The sequence below is a fragment of the Meriones unguiculatus genome, chromosome 6 (genome assembly GCF_030254825.1).
Source record: "Meriones unguiculatus strain TT.TT164.6M chromosome 6, Bangor_MerUng_6.1, whole genome shotgun sequence".
Classification (NCBI taxonomy): Eukaryota; Metazoa; Chordata; class Mammalia; order Rodentia; family Muridae; genus Meriones; species Meriones unguiculatus.
Window position 1 is genome coordinate 14,709,533 of NC_083354.1, and position 21,608 is coordinate 14,731,140.

General features: G+C 41.8%; 1 protein-coding gene across 2 annotated transcripts in view; it reads right to left on the reverse strand.

Annotated features, from left to right (window-relative positions):
• Wdr72 (WD repeat domain 72) overlaps window positions 1-21,608 on the reverse strand; it is a 176,242-nt gene that overhangs the window by 87,816 nt on the left and 66,818 nt on the right. For both annotated transcript variants that reach the window (XM_060384761.1, XM_060384760.1), the window contains exon 14: window positions 16,546-16,748. In XM_060384761.1, coding sequence (XP_060240744.1) covers window positions 16,546-16,748 — 203 coding nt within the window. The remainder of the gene's footprint in view (window positions 1-16,545; window positions 16,749-21,608) is intronic.

The following is a 21,608-nucleotide window of genomic DNA, read 5'->3' on the forward strand; positions in this document are numbered from 1 at the left end:
CAGACAGACAGAAGACAGCAGAGAAGGGTTGGGAGACAAATGCACAGTCGCAGGGCCTTTTATTCAATCCACCCAGCACTGAAGAGCCGTCCTGGAAGTGGGAGAGCAGCGTGCTCAGGAACACACAAAGACAGGCTGCTTTGTGCTTCCCTTAAAAGTTACTAGACAATCCAAAACCATTCTTCCCACAACTCCTTGAATAAGTGATTTACAACTCAACTTTGGTTTGTTCCTTAGTTTGTAATAAACAACACTGATAGAAAAAAATATCAAACTGTGAAGCATATTTATTAAGGAGCTCATTCTTAAATGGCAACCTAGATAACTTGTCCCAGGCACTGTCCTTAAACAGTGATTATTTATTTTTGAGCCTCTTACTCGGTATATAATTGTCAATTAAGATGACAAGTGTGTGTTGCTAAACCACTGAGAACTCAGCCTCAAGGGAAAAAGACTAATTAAAAAGTAAGTGCGGTGGGCATGCTGATGTGACTTGCTCCAAACACTTTTGCTTCCAACCCTGACACTTTAGTCAGTGGCATCATATTAACACTTTATAAACGCCATCCCAAGAAGCTGATAATTGGCCAAACAATTAGGAGAGGTATAGATAGGTCTAGAGGGGGGAAAAAGCCAGCTGGAACTGGTGTCACACTGAATAGAACAAGGGACAACATTTTATTAAGGGATTCTTCTCTTTGGGGTGACACGTATTTAAATAAAGAAGTCCTGCTGATTGAACTTAAGATCAGGGATGGAGATACCTCCAGAAGATCTTTTATTGTAGAGGATTGTTTTAGCAATTCTGGGTTTATGCTCTTTGGGTAGATGACACCTAAATGAACATCTGTACAAAGTCCCAATTTATTTCTAATATCAGAGATCAGACCTCTACTCTTGCCTGATGCGTCTAAAACAAAAAGGGGGAACTGTAGAGAGCTGCGGAATGCTATGCCTTAAAGATGGAGCTGGCTTCCGCCTTCCACCTTCCCGATGGTGAGTGCTCTCTGTCACGAACAACTCCACATTTGGCTAAGGCCGAGGATCTGGCTTGCTTCCATGTATGTGGACCTATGTGCATTGCCCCCGTGGCACGCCTGGGTTGGCTACCCAGAGGCTATTTAAGCTGTGGGCTGGCTTTCCCCGGGGTCCGAGGATTGTTCAATGTTCCTGAATAAACTGCATTGAAAAAAAAAAAAAAAAAAAAAAAGAAGTCCTGCTGAAGAGGTGACCCGGCTGCTAAAAGCAGGAACTACTTACTATTGCAGAGGACCTGGGTTCAGTCCCCAGCACCCACACCAGGAAGCTCACAACTGCTCATAACTCCAGTTCCAGATCTGATGCCCTCTTCTCATCTCCAGGGCACTGACACAGGTGTGACATATATTAACATAGGCATGGCCACATATAAAATCCTTTTTAATATTTAGACAAAGAAGTTTTGGCCAAAATATTTATATGTTTGGAAGCTCTATTTCCATGTGGCTGCCAGATGTTTTGATCATTTCCATCCCCTGAAATAACTTGCTAAACTGAAATCAGTACAGAAAGTACCACTGACTAAAACAATATACAATATAAACCAAATAATATGAAACTCTGAGGACAAGAGTCCTTTTTAAAAGATTCTGTAGGGGCTAGAGAGATGGCTCAGTGGTTAAGAACACTTGTTGCTCTTACAGAAAACCCACGTTCAATTCCTAGCACCCACATGGTGGCTCACAACTGTCTCTAACTCCAGTTCCAAAGGATCAGATGTTCTCTTCCGGCCTCTGATGGCACTGCACACACACGGTGCACAGACAGACAGACAGACAGACAGACAGACAGACATGCAGGCAACACTCCTATACATAAAGTTAAGGGAAAGGGGCCTGTAGTGACATCTTACACTCTAGTAATTCACTGACAAGACTTTATAAACTGTGTTATAGAAGAAACAGAAGAAATAAGCCAACAAGCCAAATGAGAGCCCACCAACCAGTCTTCTAATTCCAATGCATGTATGCATCTTCATCCCCCATGTTGCTTGAATAGCAACCAATTTCTGAATTGTTTTTCGTAAGTTTAAGCAGAAGGAGGGTATGACAACGAAGCCCAGTCTTTCAAGACGGATGCCTCCACATCCAGTACACTGTGCCGATTTAGAGCCTAACTGAATGGTCAGGGATAACACCTGACAGTCAAATCATCTTTGCCCCCTCTTGCTGTGAATAAAGTTTTATTGAAACACAGGAGTCATCAAATGATGGTTTTTGCAGTTTAGATGCAAATTTGGGAGATTGCCACAGAGGCAAACTAATTCATAAAGGCAAGAGCATTTAGTACCTTACCTTCAGGAAAAAAGTTCTCTAACCCCTGGCTTAAACTATACAAACAGGGGTTTTAAATGCACCCACCAATGTTTTGTTTTGTTTTTTTCTATCAAAGTGACGTTAACAAGGTAAAGTAAGACATGAAGCCCCTTTGAAATAGGTAAGTAGTGTGTGAACATGATTTATGGTATTCTGAGTGATTCCTACATACAAATAATAAATCCTACCACGATAAAAGCTGTATTCAGAAGTCCAGGTTCAGGAACTCTTACAACTCAGTAGCAAAGCCTTGAAAAATAAGATTCGAAACAGTCTAAGGAATTCAACAGACACGTCTAAAAAGGAGATAGATCAGTGGCCAACAAGATGGGCACAAATGGTCACAAAAATGAAAATGAATAGTGCCAAGATCTCAGACCTCACCCTTGTGAGGATGTCATAAAACTAAAAGACATCAAATCAAATTATCAGTGAGAGTCTGTGGAAATGAATCCTAGCCTACTGTAACTCAAAATCAAATGAAAACAATACCCAGGTTCCCCTGAGAATTACAACTGAATGCTGGACCACTGAGGGGGCACAGCAGATGAAGACACTTATTATCAACCAATCGAGTCCCCAAAGTGGAAAGCTGGGATCATCATGGAAGGAGAAAACCAACTCCCACAAGTTTTCCTCTGACCTCCACACATGCATTGTGGTGTGCACATGCAAACACACATACACACATACAAACAATAAATGTAAAAGCAAACAAACAAACAAGCAAACAAACCAGGATTAATCCCACTTCTAGATACTGATGAAAACATTAAAGTCAACATTTCAAAGAGGCATAAATACCCAGTGCAGTGTTATCCACAATAACAGAGATAAGGAAAAAAACCCTAGACGTCCATTGACAGATGAACAGATGAAGAAATACATATTATATAGCTGTGATAAAATAATATTCAGCCCTAGAAGGAAAATCTGCAACAGATGACAAAACAAACAATACAAAAACAACAAAAAATTTCCCCAAAACAAAGACCCTTTGGACACAATGCTGAAGAACAAAAGCCAAACACAGAACACTTCATGGTTTTGCTTATAAGAGACCCAAAATAGTCGCCTTCCCAAAATCCAGGAGGGAAATCATGATCGTCAGGAGCTAGGGTGGGCTAAGTTCTAAGTCAATGGAAAGAAAAGTGTTAGCCCAGCATCATGAACAAGCCCTAAGGAAGCATTTTGTCCAGATAGCATTACTCAGTAGAAATTAGTAATGAATACAATAAAAAGGCCAAGTCCAGATTCTAAGACTACCTATTTTCCTGAAGAAAGGTAAGACAGCTTTTTATCATGACTCCTTAACTGCTGAGTCATCCCTCCAGCCCCCGGACTTTTCTTCTTCAGTTATGGTCATGTCTTCTCCTTACACATGGAAACTACATGAGTCTAGGCTCTTGAAATCCCTAGTGTCCAGGGTAAGGGGCACACAGTAGGTGTTCAAGGAGTATCTGAAGAATGAATTTTCTGCCTTACTTAACTCACTACAAAACAACACATACACCAAGGAGCTCAAGGCCTACTTGGGAAAGTAGTATAAATACTTAAAGTTGGTACTTCAAAAGCGAGCTGGCATGTGCTTTTTGACAGGTAGAGCTTGAGGAAGCAAATGCCCTTTGCCAAGAAGAGGCATAGAAGGACTAGAATCGGCAGTGTCAGCATGTGGAAGTACCTCAGCCTCCCGAAAATGACTGAGCAGCCTCACCCCTCAGACCTCAACGGGGTATTAACGCTTGCAGTCTCCTGAGGCTTTGCACCGATCCCACCCAAAGAGAAATCTGCGGGTGTTTGAAGCGGTATATGACGGAGTGTCGCCACCTCCTCTCCTGTCCTCTGATGAGAGGAGCACTAAGCAGTTGCCAAATCAACTACCAAAGCAAGAAGCTGCTGCTTGAGGGCTGCAGACTCATCCCGGGTTCCTGCAGTTGGGGAAGGAAGCATAAATAAACCTTCTTCATATTTATCATACATCCATCTCTAAACGTTATTGCAAACCTGTTGATTAGATGGCTGATAGCTTTGGGGGTTTTATATTAAGGGGTGGGCTTGAAAAGCAATTATCCCAGGGAAGAAGAGGACTCGTGATATACAGTATAATCCTCCGGCTATGTCTGAGTGATTATTTTAGATAACTTTGTGACTAGGAGAAATGAGCCTGAGATTGACAGACAGGTAAATGGAGGCAATGCCATACAGTTTCCTGGTGAACAAAGCCATTTTAACCATGTCACCCTTTGTCTGCCTGAGTCTTATAAGGGATCTGCTATTTGCATCTTACCTAAAATGAACCATTGAGTCCCTGTGTGCCAAATTCCATCCCGGGCTTTCCTTACCATTATTGAACAATCTTTTAAAGTTTATTAAGCCAGCAGGTTGCGGCACCTGCTCTCATTATGCTTCGTGGTGTTTCTATGACTGTGTTGCCCACTTACTGTATGGTATTTTTAAAGACTGATGTACTAAGCATCTGAATCCTTTCCAATTGCTCATTAGAGAGGCATAGGTGGATTTTAAACCAACACAGTTTTTACAAAGTTGGCACAGTGAGTGGTGCACACCTCTAATCCCAGGGCTTGGGAGGCAGAAGCAGGGGGATTGAAGTAAGTTCAAAGCCAGCCTGGTCTATGGACTGTGTTTCGGGGTAGCCAGCACTACTTGGTGAGGCCCTGTCTCAGAACAAAACCCTGGTTGCAAATGGAATTATAATAATAGTAAGGTAATACAGTGCTCTAAAACACAAAGGCCTAGTCTCATAATTAAGGGATCTATGGACTATGAGGCAAACGCCAATGTATCCAGCTGCAGGCTCAGTGCCTGGCCTGTTGGAAGGTCTTTGCATTGTCAAAGCACACACTCACAGCTATTCATTGCATGTTCTGTCTCTGGTTACACCTGGGATCTTGACTAAGACAGAAGGGTAGGTTATGTAAGTCAGGGCAAAACTAATGGTAATAAGTGGAATTGTCATAAACACATGGAAAACTAGACTTTTTTTTTTTGCTACCATCATAGTAGTCACATCATTCAACATGCCAGAAATTAAGGTGAAGTGTGTCCTAAGAGTTATATAAGATAATCCTTAGTTTATGCAAAAATCAAAATCACAAAGAGGGGCAAAACATACTATGGGGTTCTAAAAACAATTTTTCTTTTTTAAAGAGCAGGCCAATCAGTTCATGTCAGAGACAGTCCCTGTTCCTATTACAATGGAACCCACTTGGATACTGAACTGCCATGGGCTACATCTGTGCAGGGGTCTTAGGTTATCTCCATGCATAGTCCTTGGTTGGAATAGCAGTCTCAGGAAAGACCCCTCTGCTCAGATTTTTTGGTTCTGTTGCTCTCCTTATGGAGTTCCTGTCCTCTCCAGATCTTACTGTTTCCCACTTCTTTCCTAAGATTCCCTGCACTCTGCCCAAAGGTTGCCCATTGGCTTGCTCTTTAATTACCTCCCCCTGAGGGGGAAGCAGCATTACCAGGCCACAGAAGAAGACAATGCAGCCACTCCTGATGAGACCTAATTGACTAGGATCAGAAGGAAGGAAAAGAAGTCCTCCCCTATCAGTGGACTTGGGGAGGGGCATGCATGCAGAGGGTGGAGGAAGGGAGGGATTGGGACAGGAGGAGGGAGGGAACCACGGGGGGGGGGGGGGATACAAAGTGAGTAAAGTATAATTAATAAAGAAAGATAAAATAAAATAAAGAATCAACAGAAAAAAATAAAAACAATTTGGTTTAGATTATCTATAATCTTGACTCTGAGCTGAAGAAAAACTAGGTCTCTGGTGGTTAAAAATGTTTAGCTGACAATCCCACAATACATAAACTCTATGGACACTCTAGCCCCAAGTGAGCATTTAGATGTGGGCCCTTGTATCTACCAAGGATAAATATTCTCACTTAAGTCTCCAGATGGTCTCATAGAAAGCCAGGGCCTGAGTTCTCCTCTCTATATTCCACACACAGCCACATGGTCAAGGGCAGGATGTAGGGATTATAAAACTGAGTTTGGTAGAAGGGCCAGACAAAGGAAAACAAAATATTTGCTACCAAACACAAACTGGATCCAAGTTTTGAATAATGACAAGAGACCTCTAAGGAGGTATAGAAGAAGGTGCAGAGGTGAACGGGCTTTGTAGCTCATAAGCTTTGGGAACAGCTCTTGAAAAAGCATGTCTTAGACAATGGGAAGGTTGGAGGCCTACCACCATGCACGAGACACACAGCGTTCAGGTCTGTTTATGTATAAAACTATGCACACAGGAAAAGAAAGACCTGCTGCCCACAACGGCGTCTTAGGAACATTTAATATCCACGAGGGATACTGACAATTGGGGGAAAAGTTTCTGCGGGCAGTTGGCATTCAGGACGAAGATGGTTGTTTTCAGAGAAGCTAACTAATCTGTCGCTTCACAAAAATTGTAGGCACTTCCAGGATGCCACCGTGAAAATTCAATCCTGAAAAAGCAGTTAGGACCACCAGCTGCCTCTGTGTTCTAACGAAATACATTTGGACTCTTGGCATCAAGAAACAAAGCCAACTCTTTAATACATTTTGGTTTAATAGCCCAGAGGAAATATTCCATGAGAATAAATGCTTTTGTCCCAAGAACTGCTTCCTGTAACATTTTTGCATTTTCTGCTCTTAGAGACATCAGCATAAGTCACTGAGGCCAGCACTGGCCTGCTGTGTTTCCTTAAACGGGCCCAGAGGATGCCCTCAGTCAAAAAGTGACAAGGACAGCTTTCAAAAGGAGGGAATTCATTCTCCCCTTCTTTCCTGTTCTGAAGTTTTTGAGTTAACCCAACATCTGAATTTCTATAATTTCCCCTTTTTGTTCTCAAGGCTAGTATCCAGTGTACTAGTAATAAATATAACATACAAAGAGAATATTCCCAATGGAAGACAATGATTTTATTTCAAGAAACTTCACCTCCAGAAACAAGTTGCTCAAGCAGGATAAATCTGACCTCTTGGGGGAGGGTGGGTTACTTTAGAAGATATTGGTTTTATCAGTGAGGTTGCTAGCAAGGGAGGACCAAACCTTGAAAAGCTATGGGGTTTTGTTTGTTTTAAGGAAAAAAAAATTAGAACTGAATATAAAAGGAAGGAAAGAAACTAAAAAACAAGAGAAAAAAAATGTCCCTAAGCTGTCATAGACAGGATCATGATCTTAGCAGTCTAAAGACCTATCAAATCATTCATGTCAATAAAGACAAGTTTTAAAAACATGTAGTGAAGCATGTTGATGATGTTTCTTGATTACTTTAAGCACAGCATGAGGTGCCGGGTTCACTGAATTCTTCTCAGGGTTTCTGTGCTGCCTTGATTCCTCAGCCACCCCTCCACTCCCGACTCCACACATGTAAGTGAACTGATAAGTACAGAAAGAATTTAGTTCCAGAATGTTTTAAGGACCCCAGAGCTTCACATCCCCACCAGGACTGATGGGATACTGTGCGGGGAAGGGTCATGCCATAGATCCAGGCTACATGGAGCACTGGAGAGGTGGTGTGAACATTTATTCATTGAAAAATCTTCTACAAGAATTAACAAAAGAGATAACAGTCACAGAAATCAAAGCTGAGCAAAGCCCTTCTCTGGGAGAAATCAGGATTGCCTATCAGCAATTATAAAAACAATAACATTGACCTTGAGTCACCCTTGGAGGCCTTTGTCCACAATTGGACCATCAGCTTTCTGAATTTTCAGTGGCTATTTCAGCCAAAGACGCAGTAAATGCAGAGATGACCAGTAATAGGACAACAGCTGTTTCAACCGACCCCAGTGAAAAGGCATTTGAGAAAGGACACATCACGGTGGCATTTTCTATGTTAAAAATGACAGCTCTTCCAGATTCCATACAACACGCCTTAGATGAAGACTTACGACATCTCAGGGAAATACCAATAAAAATCCAAAATCACAGACAGTCAAAGCAAGAAATAATTTAAACAAATTATATCTGCAATCCTGGGAGATCAATAGTCAGTAAAGGTTTTTATAACTTGAAATGTTTTATGGTTCCAGATTTTACCCTGAGACTTTTCCCCCTCATCTCGAGGATGCAATTTTACTTTCTCTGCTGTATAGTAAACATAATGTCTAGTAATAAGAGAGACACCCGATCAAAGAGGAAATAACAGAGAGACCCAATCAAAGAGGAGGAGAGGGGTCCTTGTGTGGAGTTATTGGAATTAAGAGATTCAATAGCTATTACTGCCAGTCAGGTATCATAGCAACCTTGTATGCTTAAAAAAGAAAAAAGAAAAAAAAAAAAAAAAAAAAGGAAGGAAGGAAGGAAGGAAGGAAGGAAGGAAGGAAGGAAGGAAGGAGAAAGCGAATAGAAAATTTCCAAAACCTAGTCAGTACACCCTCAAGGCTACTTTGGGAACACAACGCTGTCAACATCTGTTGGTGTTGCCATGGGCACAGCCACAAAAGGTTCTGCCATCCATAAAATAAAATAGAATAAAATAAAAATCTACACAGAGAGAGAGAAGGGAGGGAATGCAAAATATCGGCAAAAAAAAAAAAAAAAAAAAAAAAAAAAAAAAAAACAAGAAGTCATGGGTCTGGCTCTGTAATATCACCTACAATTCTGTCCGTTTTTACACTAATTCTTCAGAGCACAGAGACTCCAGATTTCAGATTCAACTGCCCTGTCGTTGTGAATCAACAGGAACCGGGGTATGGAAATGGTATCCTAAAACTCTTCTTTGGTACTGCTCACGGCAAGTCTTCACTGGAAACTCAAAGTGGACTGCATTTAAAACAGTATTTAAGCCTCCACCTCTCCACCCTCAGTAGCTGTTGATTGGCCCACAGAAGAGAAAAGAACAGATTCCTAGGAGCAAGAAGCTGATATTGATTTTTTTTTTTTTTCAGCAGTGAGTCTCCGTTCTGTGTGGCTGCTGTCAAAGGCAATCTCTAACAGCTGGAGTCAAATTGTACTATTTAGAGAAAGAGCCCTTGTCAAGTGGACCGTAAGTCCCCCAACAATACGCTATTCAAATGGCACTTTGCCACACAAATTGCTGACTGGATGAATAACCTGTGGCAGTGACTGAGGCCAGTATCAAAGTTTCATTTTGATGAGAGGTTTTACGTTCGCATGCTAAGGCAGGCTTCCTTTGAAGCACGACGAGGTTACATAGCTGGGGCCTAGGAATGCTGGGAATCATTAAAATCTGTCTAAATACAACAAGGGGCCTCGACAACATTAATATGGATCTGGTGTTAACTGCCATTTGTCACAGGGGTGAGAGCAGTGCCCTTCAGTGGCTGGCGCTCCCCCCTCCCCCGGCACGTGCACCACAAAGCTGGGCTCTCGCCAGCCGTGCACCATGAAATAGGTGCTTTTTCCTTTTGTAACTCTGATTTACATGGCTGACGAATGCTTAGATTTGAGCTGGGCTTTGAAGTCCTCTGAGGAAATTCAGGGTGGCTCCTGCCCAGGAGGCCGGCAGCTGGAGTCACTTCACCGTGCTATTCTTTCTGTGGGGACTGGACCTCCTGAGGTAGTTTTTAAACAAAGCTGTGATGACCTCTAATGATTTCCTGTGACTGAGGCAACTTTCTGAATAAAAATAAATAAATAAAAATAAAGTCCAAGTTCATGCCACCATATGGGAGATAGGCTGCTTTATTTTTCATAAAGCAGTTAATTTTTAAAGCATTATCAATCCTGGAAGCTTTTATTCACCTTACGTAACCTCCTGAGAAGTGGTTATCTTCTGTCAAAAATATCCATTGTTTTATATAAGGCTGAAAAACCAAATTGCCTTGCCCATATCACCACCACTGTAGGTTTTCCTATACTGCCTGAGGTCACTGTGTTCTATGTAGGGATTAAATAAAGTAAGATGTTTAAAACCAAAATAAGAACACCAAACTTAAAGAACTGAATGCTTTCAATGTTTAATAAAGAGTCTATTCTCTTATAAAATCATGCAAATATTTTTCACGTTACTTATACTTTGACCAACTATCAAAAGGGATACCATCCAAATTACCTACCAAAGAGGTAAAGAATAACATTCTACATGGGCAATTTATATTCTTTAATTTTAGTTTTGATTATGTATATGTGTATATGCTGTATATGTGCAGTGCTTAAGAATGCTAGAGGAGTTTTCTGGATGCTGTGGTTATGGAGTTACAGGCAGTTGTGAGCTGTCTGGTAATGGGCGTTGGAAGCCAAAATCAGGTCTTCTACAAGAGCAGCAAGTACTCTTAACTACTGAGCCATCTCTTTGGCCCTTTATTCTTATGTAATCCAAGTTTTTTTTTAAAATAAATATCACTTACTCTCTTCTAGAGCGAAATGCAATTTTGCTGACTAAATATTTAAATAAAAATGGAGTTAAACCATCTGTACTGCCTCAGTTAACTTTAATAGTTTACATGTAAATCTACAGGTGAGGGTTTTAAGTATCATTATTTTGTTTTGTTTGGGTTACTTTGTGTTTCATGAAATACAAACAACAACAAAAAGCAGCTCTTCGGGCTGGACATTTGGTTCAGTGGTTAAGAGCACATTCTGCTTTTCCAAAAGTTCCCAGCACCATGTGGAGTGGCTTACACTGACCTGTAACTACAGCTCCAGGATCCTACGCCCTCTTCTGGCCTCCATGGACACCTGCACTCATGTGCACATACATACAAACTTAAATACATAATAAAAATTTTAACTTTTCATTCTGGTAAGGTAAAAGTAGCAGAATCCAGCTTTTGGCTAAAAATCTAGCAAGCGGCCATCTGTATTTTGCAAGAGGAGGCAAGATAAAAACTTTAATAAAATTTCTCAGCGAGTTATGTCAGAAATTACACTAAGGCCAAATAAAGGTTTAAAACCATAATAACAACAACTAGAATGTAAGTGCAAATGCACTTTTTATTTAGAACCATCCTTATATGTTTAGGTTAACCCATACAAGTGCACTGCTTAAAATTCTCTAATGGAGTTTGGAAGACATGGCTTAGTCAGTCAAGTACTTACCCTATAAGCATTTACAACCTTTTTGTCTTTTTTTGTTTGTTTGTTTAATTTTGAGAAGCTTCTCACTATGTAGCCTTGGCTGAGCCGAAACTCACTATGAAGACCAAGATGGCCACAAAACTGAAGAGATCTACGTGCTTCTGTCCCCTTAGTGCCGGCTTTAACAGTGCGCATTATCATCCCTGGACCAAAGACCTGAATTTTATCCCTAGCACCCATGTAAAAGCTGGATGAGGCAATGTGCACCTGAAATCTCAGCCCTGGGGAAGCAGAGACGAGAGGATCCCCAGGGTTCACTGGCCAGTCAGTCTAGACAAACTGGTCATGCCCCAGGTCAGCAGGGATTGGAACAAAGGTCCTAATCTTCTTGGAGAGAATGTGCAAGCAAGGCTGTAGGATAAGCACAGGTAGACCATAGGCTTCCTGTAATGGAATATGTTTGCTCTTAACTTTCTGCTCTTTACACACACACATACACACTAATTCATATAATCAATTCTGTATTGAAATACTCAATTGTACGGGAAACCATAATTTGCAGAGGGTTTTGATTGTTGTCATTTGTTTATTTCACCAACAATGATGTCCCCAGCAACACAAGTGCTGCTTTCTATACAGGAATAGAATATAGTGTATTGACACAAATTATTCCAATTTACATTCCATCATAGATACATATATAATTTAGGGTCACATTATATACACCAATACATGAAATTAAAATAAATGACCTTATTAAAACTTCAGACATAGAAGAAATGGAAGCTACAGATTTCAGGTCCTCCTGATACCTCCTAACTTTCCAGTGCAAAGATGTCCACTAGAACATAGGTCGGCAAACTACAGCCAGCGTGTGATGCCTGGGCCACCACTTGCTGCTGCAAGGCCAAGTCTCCCTGGACATTACATGGTTACCCCTGTGTTCAACAGCAAAGCTGAGTAGGAACTTAGGCAAAGATCTGAGCTGTGACCCGAAAACATTCACACCCTGATTTTTACTGAGAGGTTCACATAACCTTCTTCATCGTCACCATCGTCCTAAACAAATAAAATGAAGATCGCCTTTATAATCTTCAATCACCCAGCAGACATCTTAGAACAAGATAAATGGAAAATGAATAAAGTTGGCTTGAAAGATTTTTCATTTACTCTCACATATCCAAAATGTGTGTGTTTAGCACTTTGTTATGGTATTATTCCAAACGTCAACTTACACTGCCATGTGTTCCTTTAATGTCACCACACAAGCGAGCAGGCAGGGAACTGGTGAGAGGCAGGTTCTACTCAGCTCAGCAGAGCCCTCAGACATTGCAAATGGCATAAGTTGTGTTAGTTAAAATAATCCTGTTTATCCTTTTGCACATTTTGTAGATAGGAAGCACAACAAGAGAATTGAAAACACACATACACTACAGACTCATGAAACAAAACCAACCAACTAACCAATGAGCCAAATGACTTTTCTTGTTACAGTACCATGTAGCCGCAAGGATAGCTGTCATGTAGCAATGATTTTAGTCCAGTTGCTAAATCCCTACCTCAAAGCTAAATTTCTCCCACTGCTATTTAAATAGATTCTATCCTGTTTTATCCTCTGCCCAGTCTAAGAAAAGCAGCTCCCAACACCACCATGGTATTGTACCCTGTAAATCCTTTAAGTCCATGACCCTCCCTTTGCCTCTCATCCCAAAGATCTCTCTTTGTCTTGCAGCAGAGATTCAGCATCACCAGCAACTCAAAGTGCATATATTTATTAGATGAGTTTTGTGATATTTTCTGTTTTCTTTGTAATCTGTTCCCCACTTTTATGTGCTCCCCAAATTCATGAAGAAAAACTGAATAAAACATTCTAGAAATTGTCTAAATGTTGGCCAATACAGAGATGTAAATGTTCTGCTCTATCTAAATTGTCTATTCCATTGCTACACAGTAGTCTGTCCATGCCTCACTAACATTAACACACACACAGGCACAGGGACAAAGCAATCTCGGATGGTCTAAAGCTCATAAGTTTGTGGTCCCCTGTTTTTTCCACCTACAGAAGAAATGTGATTCACACACTTTTGAAGAGTTTTTCTTATGAAATTCCTGACACATTTACTACATTAAGAGTAAATCACGCCTGAACTGGGAAGACAACTCCACAGACAGAGCTCTTACATATCTGAAACACTAAGTTTGAGTACCCAGAATTCTGACACTGGGCTCAGTGTCAGACATTTGTAATCATAGTGCCCCTGTGGTGAGAAGAGAGGGAGAAAGGAGAGCAGGAGAGTCCTGGAGGCTTGCAGGCCATCTACCCTGGGTGGCGTACACGGCAGCCAACAACAGAGTCCTCATCTCAATCAATACTGGTGGCGAGGGCCTGCACCTGAAGTTCCTCTCTGAACTCCGTATGTGTGCCAGAACACGTGTGCCCACACTCTCGCAAACACGTACACGCAGACGTAGATTAACAATGTACGAGTTCACGTTTTGAAACTTCACACCTTAAGATAAAATGATATCTCAGCACCCTGGCTCTAAGACAAACCCTAAAATAACACACAAGTGACTTACAACGATGACAGCTTGTACCTAACTGAAGGTGGAGAAGCGAAGCACAAATACCCACAGCCACTCCGAACCTAGTAACAATGGGCACGTGTAGAGGAAAGGGGGAGGCTGTCTGTCTCCTTCACTTCTCCGCCACAAAGAGCAGAGGCTGCAAACTGTAGACTGCCCCGGTAAAGCGCGACAACTAGACAATAGAGTGAGAATCAGCCTGCAAGTAGGATGACAAGACCAGAGCACTTTATTGCTTCTTGGAGTCAAGAAGGAAACAAAATTATATACAGAAAATGAAATGTGTACACACCATTATCACTACCCAAAGGGAAACTCTAAGCTTCAGAAAAAGAAAAAAAAAAAAAAAACAGCAGTCAGTTCACCCACCTTCTGGGAATCCAAGCAGAAAAACTGGCACCCAGTGAAAGCGACCCCCCACAACCCATGGACATTACAACTCTGCCTCTAGAACACACAGGTCAACAAACACATACTTCTTGCCTACCATTCTAGAACAATCCCTACTCTACTACAGTGTACGCTTTCTGTACAAGATGGTTCATTTCGTTAGGATACTTACAGACACGGGTACCTAGCACCCTCCTCAGATTCACACCGGCCCCACGTTGCCGTTCCCAGCATATTGTTTCTATTCTATGATGCCGCAACAAGAAACAAGGAAGCTGCCCTGGGATGTGAGCGAAACGCTAGCTAGGCTCAGTAACTGAGCCTAACTGACCCAACCACACATAGGATTCAACTGACATTTTATCATAGCTGCATAAAATCCTTACAAACATCCTGTTCTCCTGTTCGGAGTACTAAGAGCTAGGGCTGGAGAGATGGCTCAGTGGTTAAGAGCACTCACCATTTTTCTGGAGGATCTAGGTTCAGTTCCCAGTACTCACAAGGTGGCTCACAACTATCTGTAACTCCAGTTCCAGGGGATCCAATAACCTCTTCTGTCTTCTACAGGCACTGTATATCCATACCATTCATCCATGTAGGCCAAAGTAAATACATGCATACATACATACAAAGAGCAGCTTTGGCAATCTCAAAACAATGAAAGAATAGAGCGAGCAAGCTGTTGCCCTCCACTGGTTTTAACATCTAAAGTAGGAAAACATAAACTGAAGTGGGTTATCTAAATGGAGTAGTAAAAAGAGAAATGCAATCTTTAGGGGATTTTCATTCTGTTTCAACCATGACCTGGGAAGATGGTGGCCTGATGGGCTCAGATGTGACAGTATCTGACTTTCAGAACTCAGTGGACCAATACCTGAGGCTGGTATCACCAGGACCACGGAGCCCTGTATCAAGATCTGTGCTGTGCAGCCATCCAGCTTTGCACCTAGAGACTGGACGATCAAGCAGCGTGATTCTACCCAGACTTCTCACAGTTCAGCAAGTAAACACCGTCAGGTTACAGACTCATCGTCAGGTGTTCACTTAGTGTCCGAGCTCTCAAAAGGTAATGAGTGCCAGGCTCAGATTAAATCTAAATCAGGTCCCTAAACCTGTAAGGTGTATGGAGACTCAGACATATGGCTTGGGTTCTGTCACCTTGATGAATGACAAGATATCTTCTGTTTCTAATATTACCCACAAGATAGAATTAGGATCTTTACTGCATTTTTATTAAGAGCATTGAAAGAAAGGGAAATGATGAGGATATGCAAATCCCAATTCAGAACCCTCAATTCCCACATGTTCACTCAGATAACTTTGATCTTTTAAAAACTTTAGATTGTTTTCAATTATGTGTAAGAGTTCATGCCTACACATGGTTATACATATCTGAAAGCAGGCAGGTAGAAAAGACATAGACATCAGATCCCTGGAGCCATGATTACATACAGTTGTAAAGGCCCTGTGGATTTGGGGATATACATGGGGGTTCCTGGGAGAGCAGAAAGTGCTCTTGACAATTGAGCAATATCTCCTACCCCCACTTTTGACTTCCTAATAACCTTTAGGTTCAAACATGTTACTGGAAATGTATATATTAAGTATTAATTAATAAGAAAATAATTTATATCGGCAATAAGAGTGATAAAATATAGAGTATATAGTGGCCCTTAAAATTATAGAAATTCATTAGATAATACTGTGAGGAAAATATTTGCATGAAAAAATACTAGGTATGTTCATACAAATGGCATAGGTAAAGATGCTAAGAAGATAGCATGAAGGACAAAAATAGAAAAATATCTTAAAGAAACTAGATTAAATCACTATCACATGTCTAGAACATTAAAATAATAAAGCTAGTTTACATGAAAAGCAAGACTGAGTAAAAGATACAAATACATTCAACTGAAGAATTAAAAGTGGATCCAAACTACAGAATATGATTGCCACTGTTAAAATAAGAAAGAAAAAAAAAAGCCTATGATGTGAGTTGATGGGATAAGTAACTTAATTTTTGATGGGCTGGAAACTCTACTGTCATAAATGACATGGCAAGGATAACATTCACTTCAGAGTTAGGCTGCTCCATCCTGTTACATCCACCATCACTGGGCAGGTGCCATCACCTCTGTCCCTGCTTTTGTGCCCACAGGTTAGCACTATGTTTTTTAAATGCACGTTGTTTCTTACCCCAGATGCTCTGTTCTTGTGGAACTCACCTTACAGGAAGACTCCAGCTGCAGACCAGGGCAGGGCACAAGCCCAGGCTGGTGGGAGCTGGATGACCTCTGCTCTACACTTTTGTGCTTGTGTGTCTCTGAGGCCACTGACAGTGTCGGCTCAGACCTGACAAGCTGCACATCGTCACCACCGTTGAGAATAATCCTGGCCCTTTCTCCCGTCTCGTGCCTTTCCAAAGTGCCTGGGAAAATGAAATTCAAGACACAAAACAAGTGTAAGCAAAAATACACACTGGAGTAGAATACAGAGACCGCAAATGATGCTTCTACACATGGACCTTGGCTCTGTGAGCTGTCATTCCTGCCTTCTTACAACAGAAAGAGCCAGCCGGGGAGCTCTGTCTAGATCGTCTAAATGTTGCTATCAACTATGAAACTGCAGACTTGAAACTGCACCCCCCTCCCCCCCAAGACCCTTTTTATCCACTAGAACTGACGTCCATATAAGGGTCTCCATACAAAGATCCCTCTTTGATCCAGTGTGAGTAAGTGATCAATAAGGAACAGCCATGGAATACTTTTGTGTCGTCTCCCAATGTCCCAGCTCACAGACAACAGAGACTCTGGAATGCACGTCTGGGGCTCCTGGGTTTGCAGTGTTTCCACTGGCAACGTGTAACTTACTTAAATGATTAGGATTGTTAAGGACGTGGGGGCTTAGAGTGCATGTGCCCTCACTCAGAGCTCCCCAGATTTTGTTGTTGTTTTTATTGCTGGAGTTTGTTACCGTCGGAGCCTTTCTTTTTTTATATTTCTTATGTTATTAGAACTGGAATTAATCTCCTCTGCCCTCTGACATCAGTCCAGCTCCAGAAGTGGTGCTGACAAGTCCAATTTAAAGTTAAAAGGAACAAGTATAGGGAGCTGGAGAGATGGCTCATCAGTTAAGAGCACTGACTGCTCTTGCAGATACCTGTGGTTGGGTTTTCAAGACCCACATGGTAGCCCAGAACTCCCGCTCCAGGGGATTTGATACCCTTTTCTGACCCCTGTGAGCACTGCACTCATTCGCCATACATACACGCATAAAGACACACATATGTATAAGTAATAAAAATAAATCTTGAAGAAAAGAGCAAGTATAAAATTTGCCAGCATTGGCCTGGGATGATGGCCTAGGGTTACCATACAAGCATGAGGACTAGAGTCCAGATCCACAGTACTCAGGCCAATGCCTGGTAGACAAGGCAGCCCACGTGCAATCCCAGCATCCAAGAGACAGACACATGGATTTCCTGCCTCGGTTGGCCCACATGGTGAGCTCTGGGTCCAGTGAGAGACTCTGCCTCAATAAATAAAGCAGCGAGCAAGCAAGGAAGATGCAAGACATTATCACTTGGCTTCCAGGCGCACGCACATACAAGTGTGCCCCCATACACAAGAAAACCGGCATACATACACATACGATACACACAAACTCATTACAAATCACTCACACACAGGAAGAAAAGCTTAGTAGGGAGGTCCTACCCGACTATAAGGACCTGCCCAGCACCCAATAATATGTCAGTCCTGGTCTTGCAAGTACCCATAACCATAGCATAAGATGGGAGGATCAGTTGTTGGCTGTCAGCCTAGTCAAAACCCGTGTGCTCCAGGTTCAGAGAAACCCTGCCTCAAATAACCTAAAGAGCAGAATAACGAAGGAAGACACCTGACACGTTCTTTGGTTTCTGCATCTATGAAGAGGAACACATGCACAGGTATGCACACTACACTCATACACATACATACTCAGACACAAAAAGAGAATTATTAATCTTCCATTAAATATAACTCATACCCACCTGAACAAAAATGATAAGAGGCTCAATAATTAATGCCATAATACAGATTTAATTTCATAGTGTTCCTTTTCCCACCAGTGGGGGAAAAAAAGTCATAGTATGTGTTAAAGATAACTAATTCTCATCAATAATATTAAGAAATGATCAACTAAATTACTTATGATAAAAAGTGGTAGTAAAAATTAGAGGTTACTCTCCTTCTGATAGGAGGCTAGACATGAAAACTGTATTAACAACCACTCAATATTGTCTCAGTCTGCCCATCTCTTCCCTGATAACACCATGACCGGTACTTGGTATTGACCCGTGAACCTCGTACTGGCCATCATAATACAGCAATGGGCGCAATTTCAGTCCTGGGGACTCTTGACAAAGTTGCCCCATTGCACTCATTTTACCAACTTCTAAATATAACTCTCTAACCTTTCTTTTCCCATGACTATTGAGATTCTGTCAACAAATGACAATGACGACGAGACAGCAGAGACAACAAGAAAATCTTTTTCTCAAGAAAGACAGTAAAAAGCTTATCAGATCTTATCAGATTAAAAGCTACAGATCATCTTCCTGGAAATGGCTGCACTCCAGAATTTACAACCATAAAAATCATAGTCTTTCTGAGAAACCTCTCTTTTAACTTGGTATCAACATGGATAGTCTTCTCATGAGTTTTCTATGTCAAGGAAGTATGCTATTTAGAAAATATTTTCAGAAAATGTTAAGTCTCTCTATGTTACCTGGAACTGACCTTGTACCCCTGGGCTTAAGCAACACTTTTGCACCGTGGGCAGTTAAAAAACACAGGCGTGTGCTACCATGCTTAGCATTTGATAGTCCTTGAGAAGTCATTTATGGTGCTTTAATCACATAGCCTTGTGAATTACAGTGTATATTTTAAATATTCATGTGTTTCATTCTAAACTTCTTACAAAGCCCCTCTTGAATTGCCCAGCCATAACCATAGTTTATTCCCATGCATGTGTGGCTGTCTGCTTCTGCTTCTGCATAGTTATCTAATCTGTTTCATTTATGGCGCCATTCACTGTGACCTGTTTGCAACATACAGTCAACAAGAATGGCTCAGCCCAAGATCCAGAGCTCCCTCAAAGCGTCGTGACATCACAGAAGCAAGAGACATCGAAGGCTAATGCACTGCAGTATCTAAGGTACAAATATTCAATTCGACCCACAAGTAAATATCCCCCAACCTTGACAGGAAAGGACATCATCATTATGTATAAAATTCACACCTAAAACTACACAACTAACTTACAAAAAGAAATCACTAAAATATCTTGCAGTGTTAAATACATCTGCAAGTTTGTGCTGGGCTACATTGATAACTATCCTGGGCCAGAAACAACCAGTGGGCTCTGGGCCAGACATCTAGGGCTTATCATTTCTAGCACAGAGTGAACGTGACCCATGATAACACCTTATGTCATGTGTCAGAATGGTACACTCAGCTGATTGGGAGCAGAACAACAAACAACATTGCCTCTCTGTTCTGGAATGCTTCTGACAGTCAAGCTGAGAAAATCAATTGTCTGGTCTCCCATTACCCTCCATCCCAGAGATGACATTGTGTCCTGATAGCCTTGCCTCCCAGGTAATATATATAATCTAACTCATAGAACAACGAATGGTATGTTTGGCTTTTGTTTTAATACAGAATTTTTCACATATCTTAGCATAAATCCGAATTCACTTTGTAGCCACGGATGGCCTTGAACTTCTGGTCCTTATGCTTCTACCTCCCAAGGGTTGTGATTACAGACATTCAGTGTACCACTATGGCCAGCCTACTTGGAGCTAGGGTGGGATCAAATTCAGGGTTCTATATACAACAGGCAAACATTCTACTTATTTAGCAACACATCTTTAATCTGTTGGCTTGCTTTTAAAATCCTCCTCAGGACATCAGAGTAGGGTCCAGTATAATCTCTGACTTGGATTTTTGCTCCTTAATGGATTGTGTGCCAGCAGCAATCTGTGTAATGAGGGATTTTCTACTTGGGATTGTATCCAGACCCCTGATCTACAGGCTCTATTTTCAGCATAGCCCCCTGTCACCACCCCAACACACACTTGCCTTTTCTCTTAGATCTCCATTTACTTTCCTTGAAAACAAATACAGCTTTACCTTACAGGCCCCAGCTCATCTTTCAGGTATTGCTTACCATTCTTGCTGCTCAGGCAGGCCTTCCTAAAGCAGCTTCATCTCACACCTGGCCTCATTTTCAACTTCAGCACCCTCAGAGCACAGTACAGTTCCAATTGGTGCTTTACAATCCCTTACTTCCTCACCAGATTGTGGGCCTTGGCTGGTGAGCATGAACTATATTCTCTGAGTGTGGAGCCAAGCAGGGTTCAATAAATGCTCACTGAATAGATAGATTAAAGTTTACTCTTTCCCCTCAGGCAGAGCAAAAGGGCTGCCAGAGAGCATCAGAAAATGTCGGGTCTCGCTGGAAAGGCACTGACACTCGCTATGCTCATTATAAACCTACACCCAGGCCTTAAGAGAGGCAAGGACTCGGAAAGGTGACTTCCAGAACCCAAGCAAGATGCTGGCAGAGCTCACAGCTATGCAGCCTGGTTATTCCCAACACCCAAAGACTCAGGAATTTACAGTCAGAAGTCAGTCTCTGAATGCCTGAAATCTGTGTTAACATGATGTCTGTGGACTACCAACCCTGCTCCCCCATGAGCCAAACAATAAGATATACTAGTCAAAGGGGAGAAATTGAGAAAATGCTCCGACAGAGGCAAGGAGAGAGACAGACAGACAGACTGACTGACAGACTAAGACAGAGAGACAGAGACAGAGAAGGAGAGAAGGCTGGTGAATAGGAGGGCTTTCAACTTTCTAGTTGTTTCTCATCCCATCCCAATAGGAGGACTGAGAGGTCCATCCTTCCATCCTTTTAGCAAATCTCTCTCTCTCTCTGAGAACACCACCTCTACCTGCCTCTACCTAATGGACTCTTAATAAAGGAGGTTCAGAGACAGACGTGGCTAGGTTGAAGGTCAGACAATTGCATACACAGCCTAGGGATTTCCAGGGCGAGACCAGAGCAGAGAGACAGAAACTTAAACAGTCATAAGACGGGCTGGGGTTAAATTCCAGTGACAGACTTGCACCTAAGGGAGCTTGGGGTCATTTGAAGCCAGGACAGACCTTCGAGTCTTTCTGCATATAAAGAAGATAGCAGGCTTCCTACCCAGCCTTCTGTGGAGGAGGCTAAAAGAAAA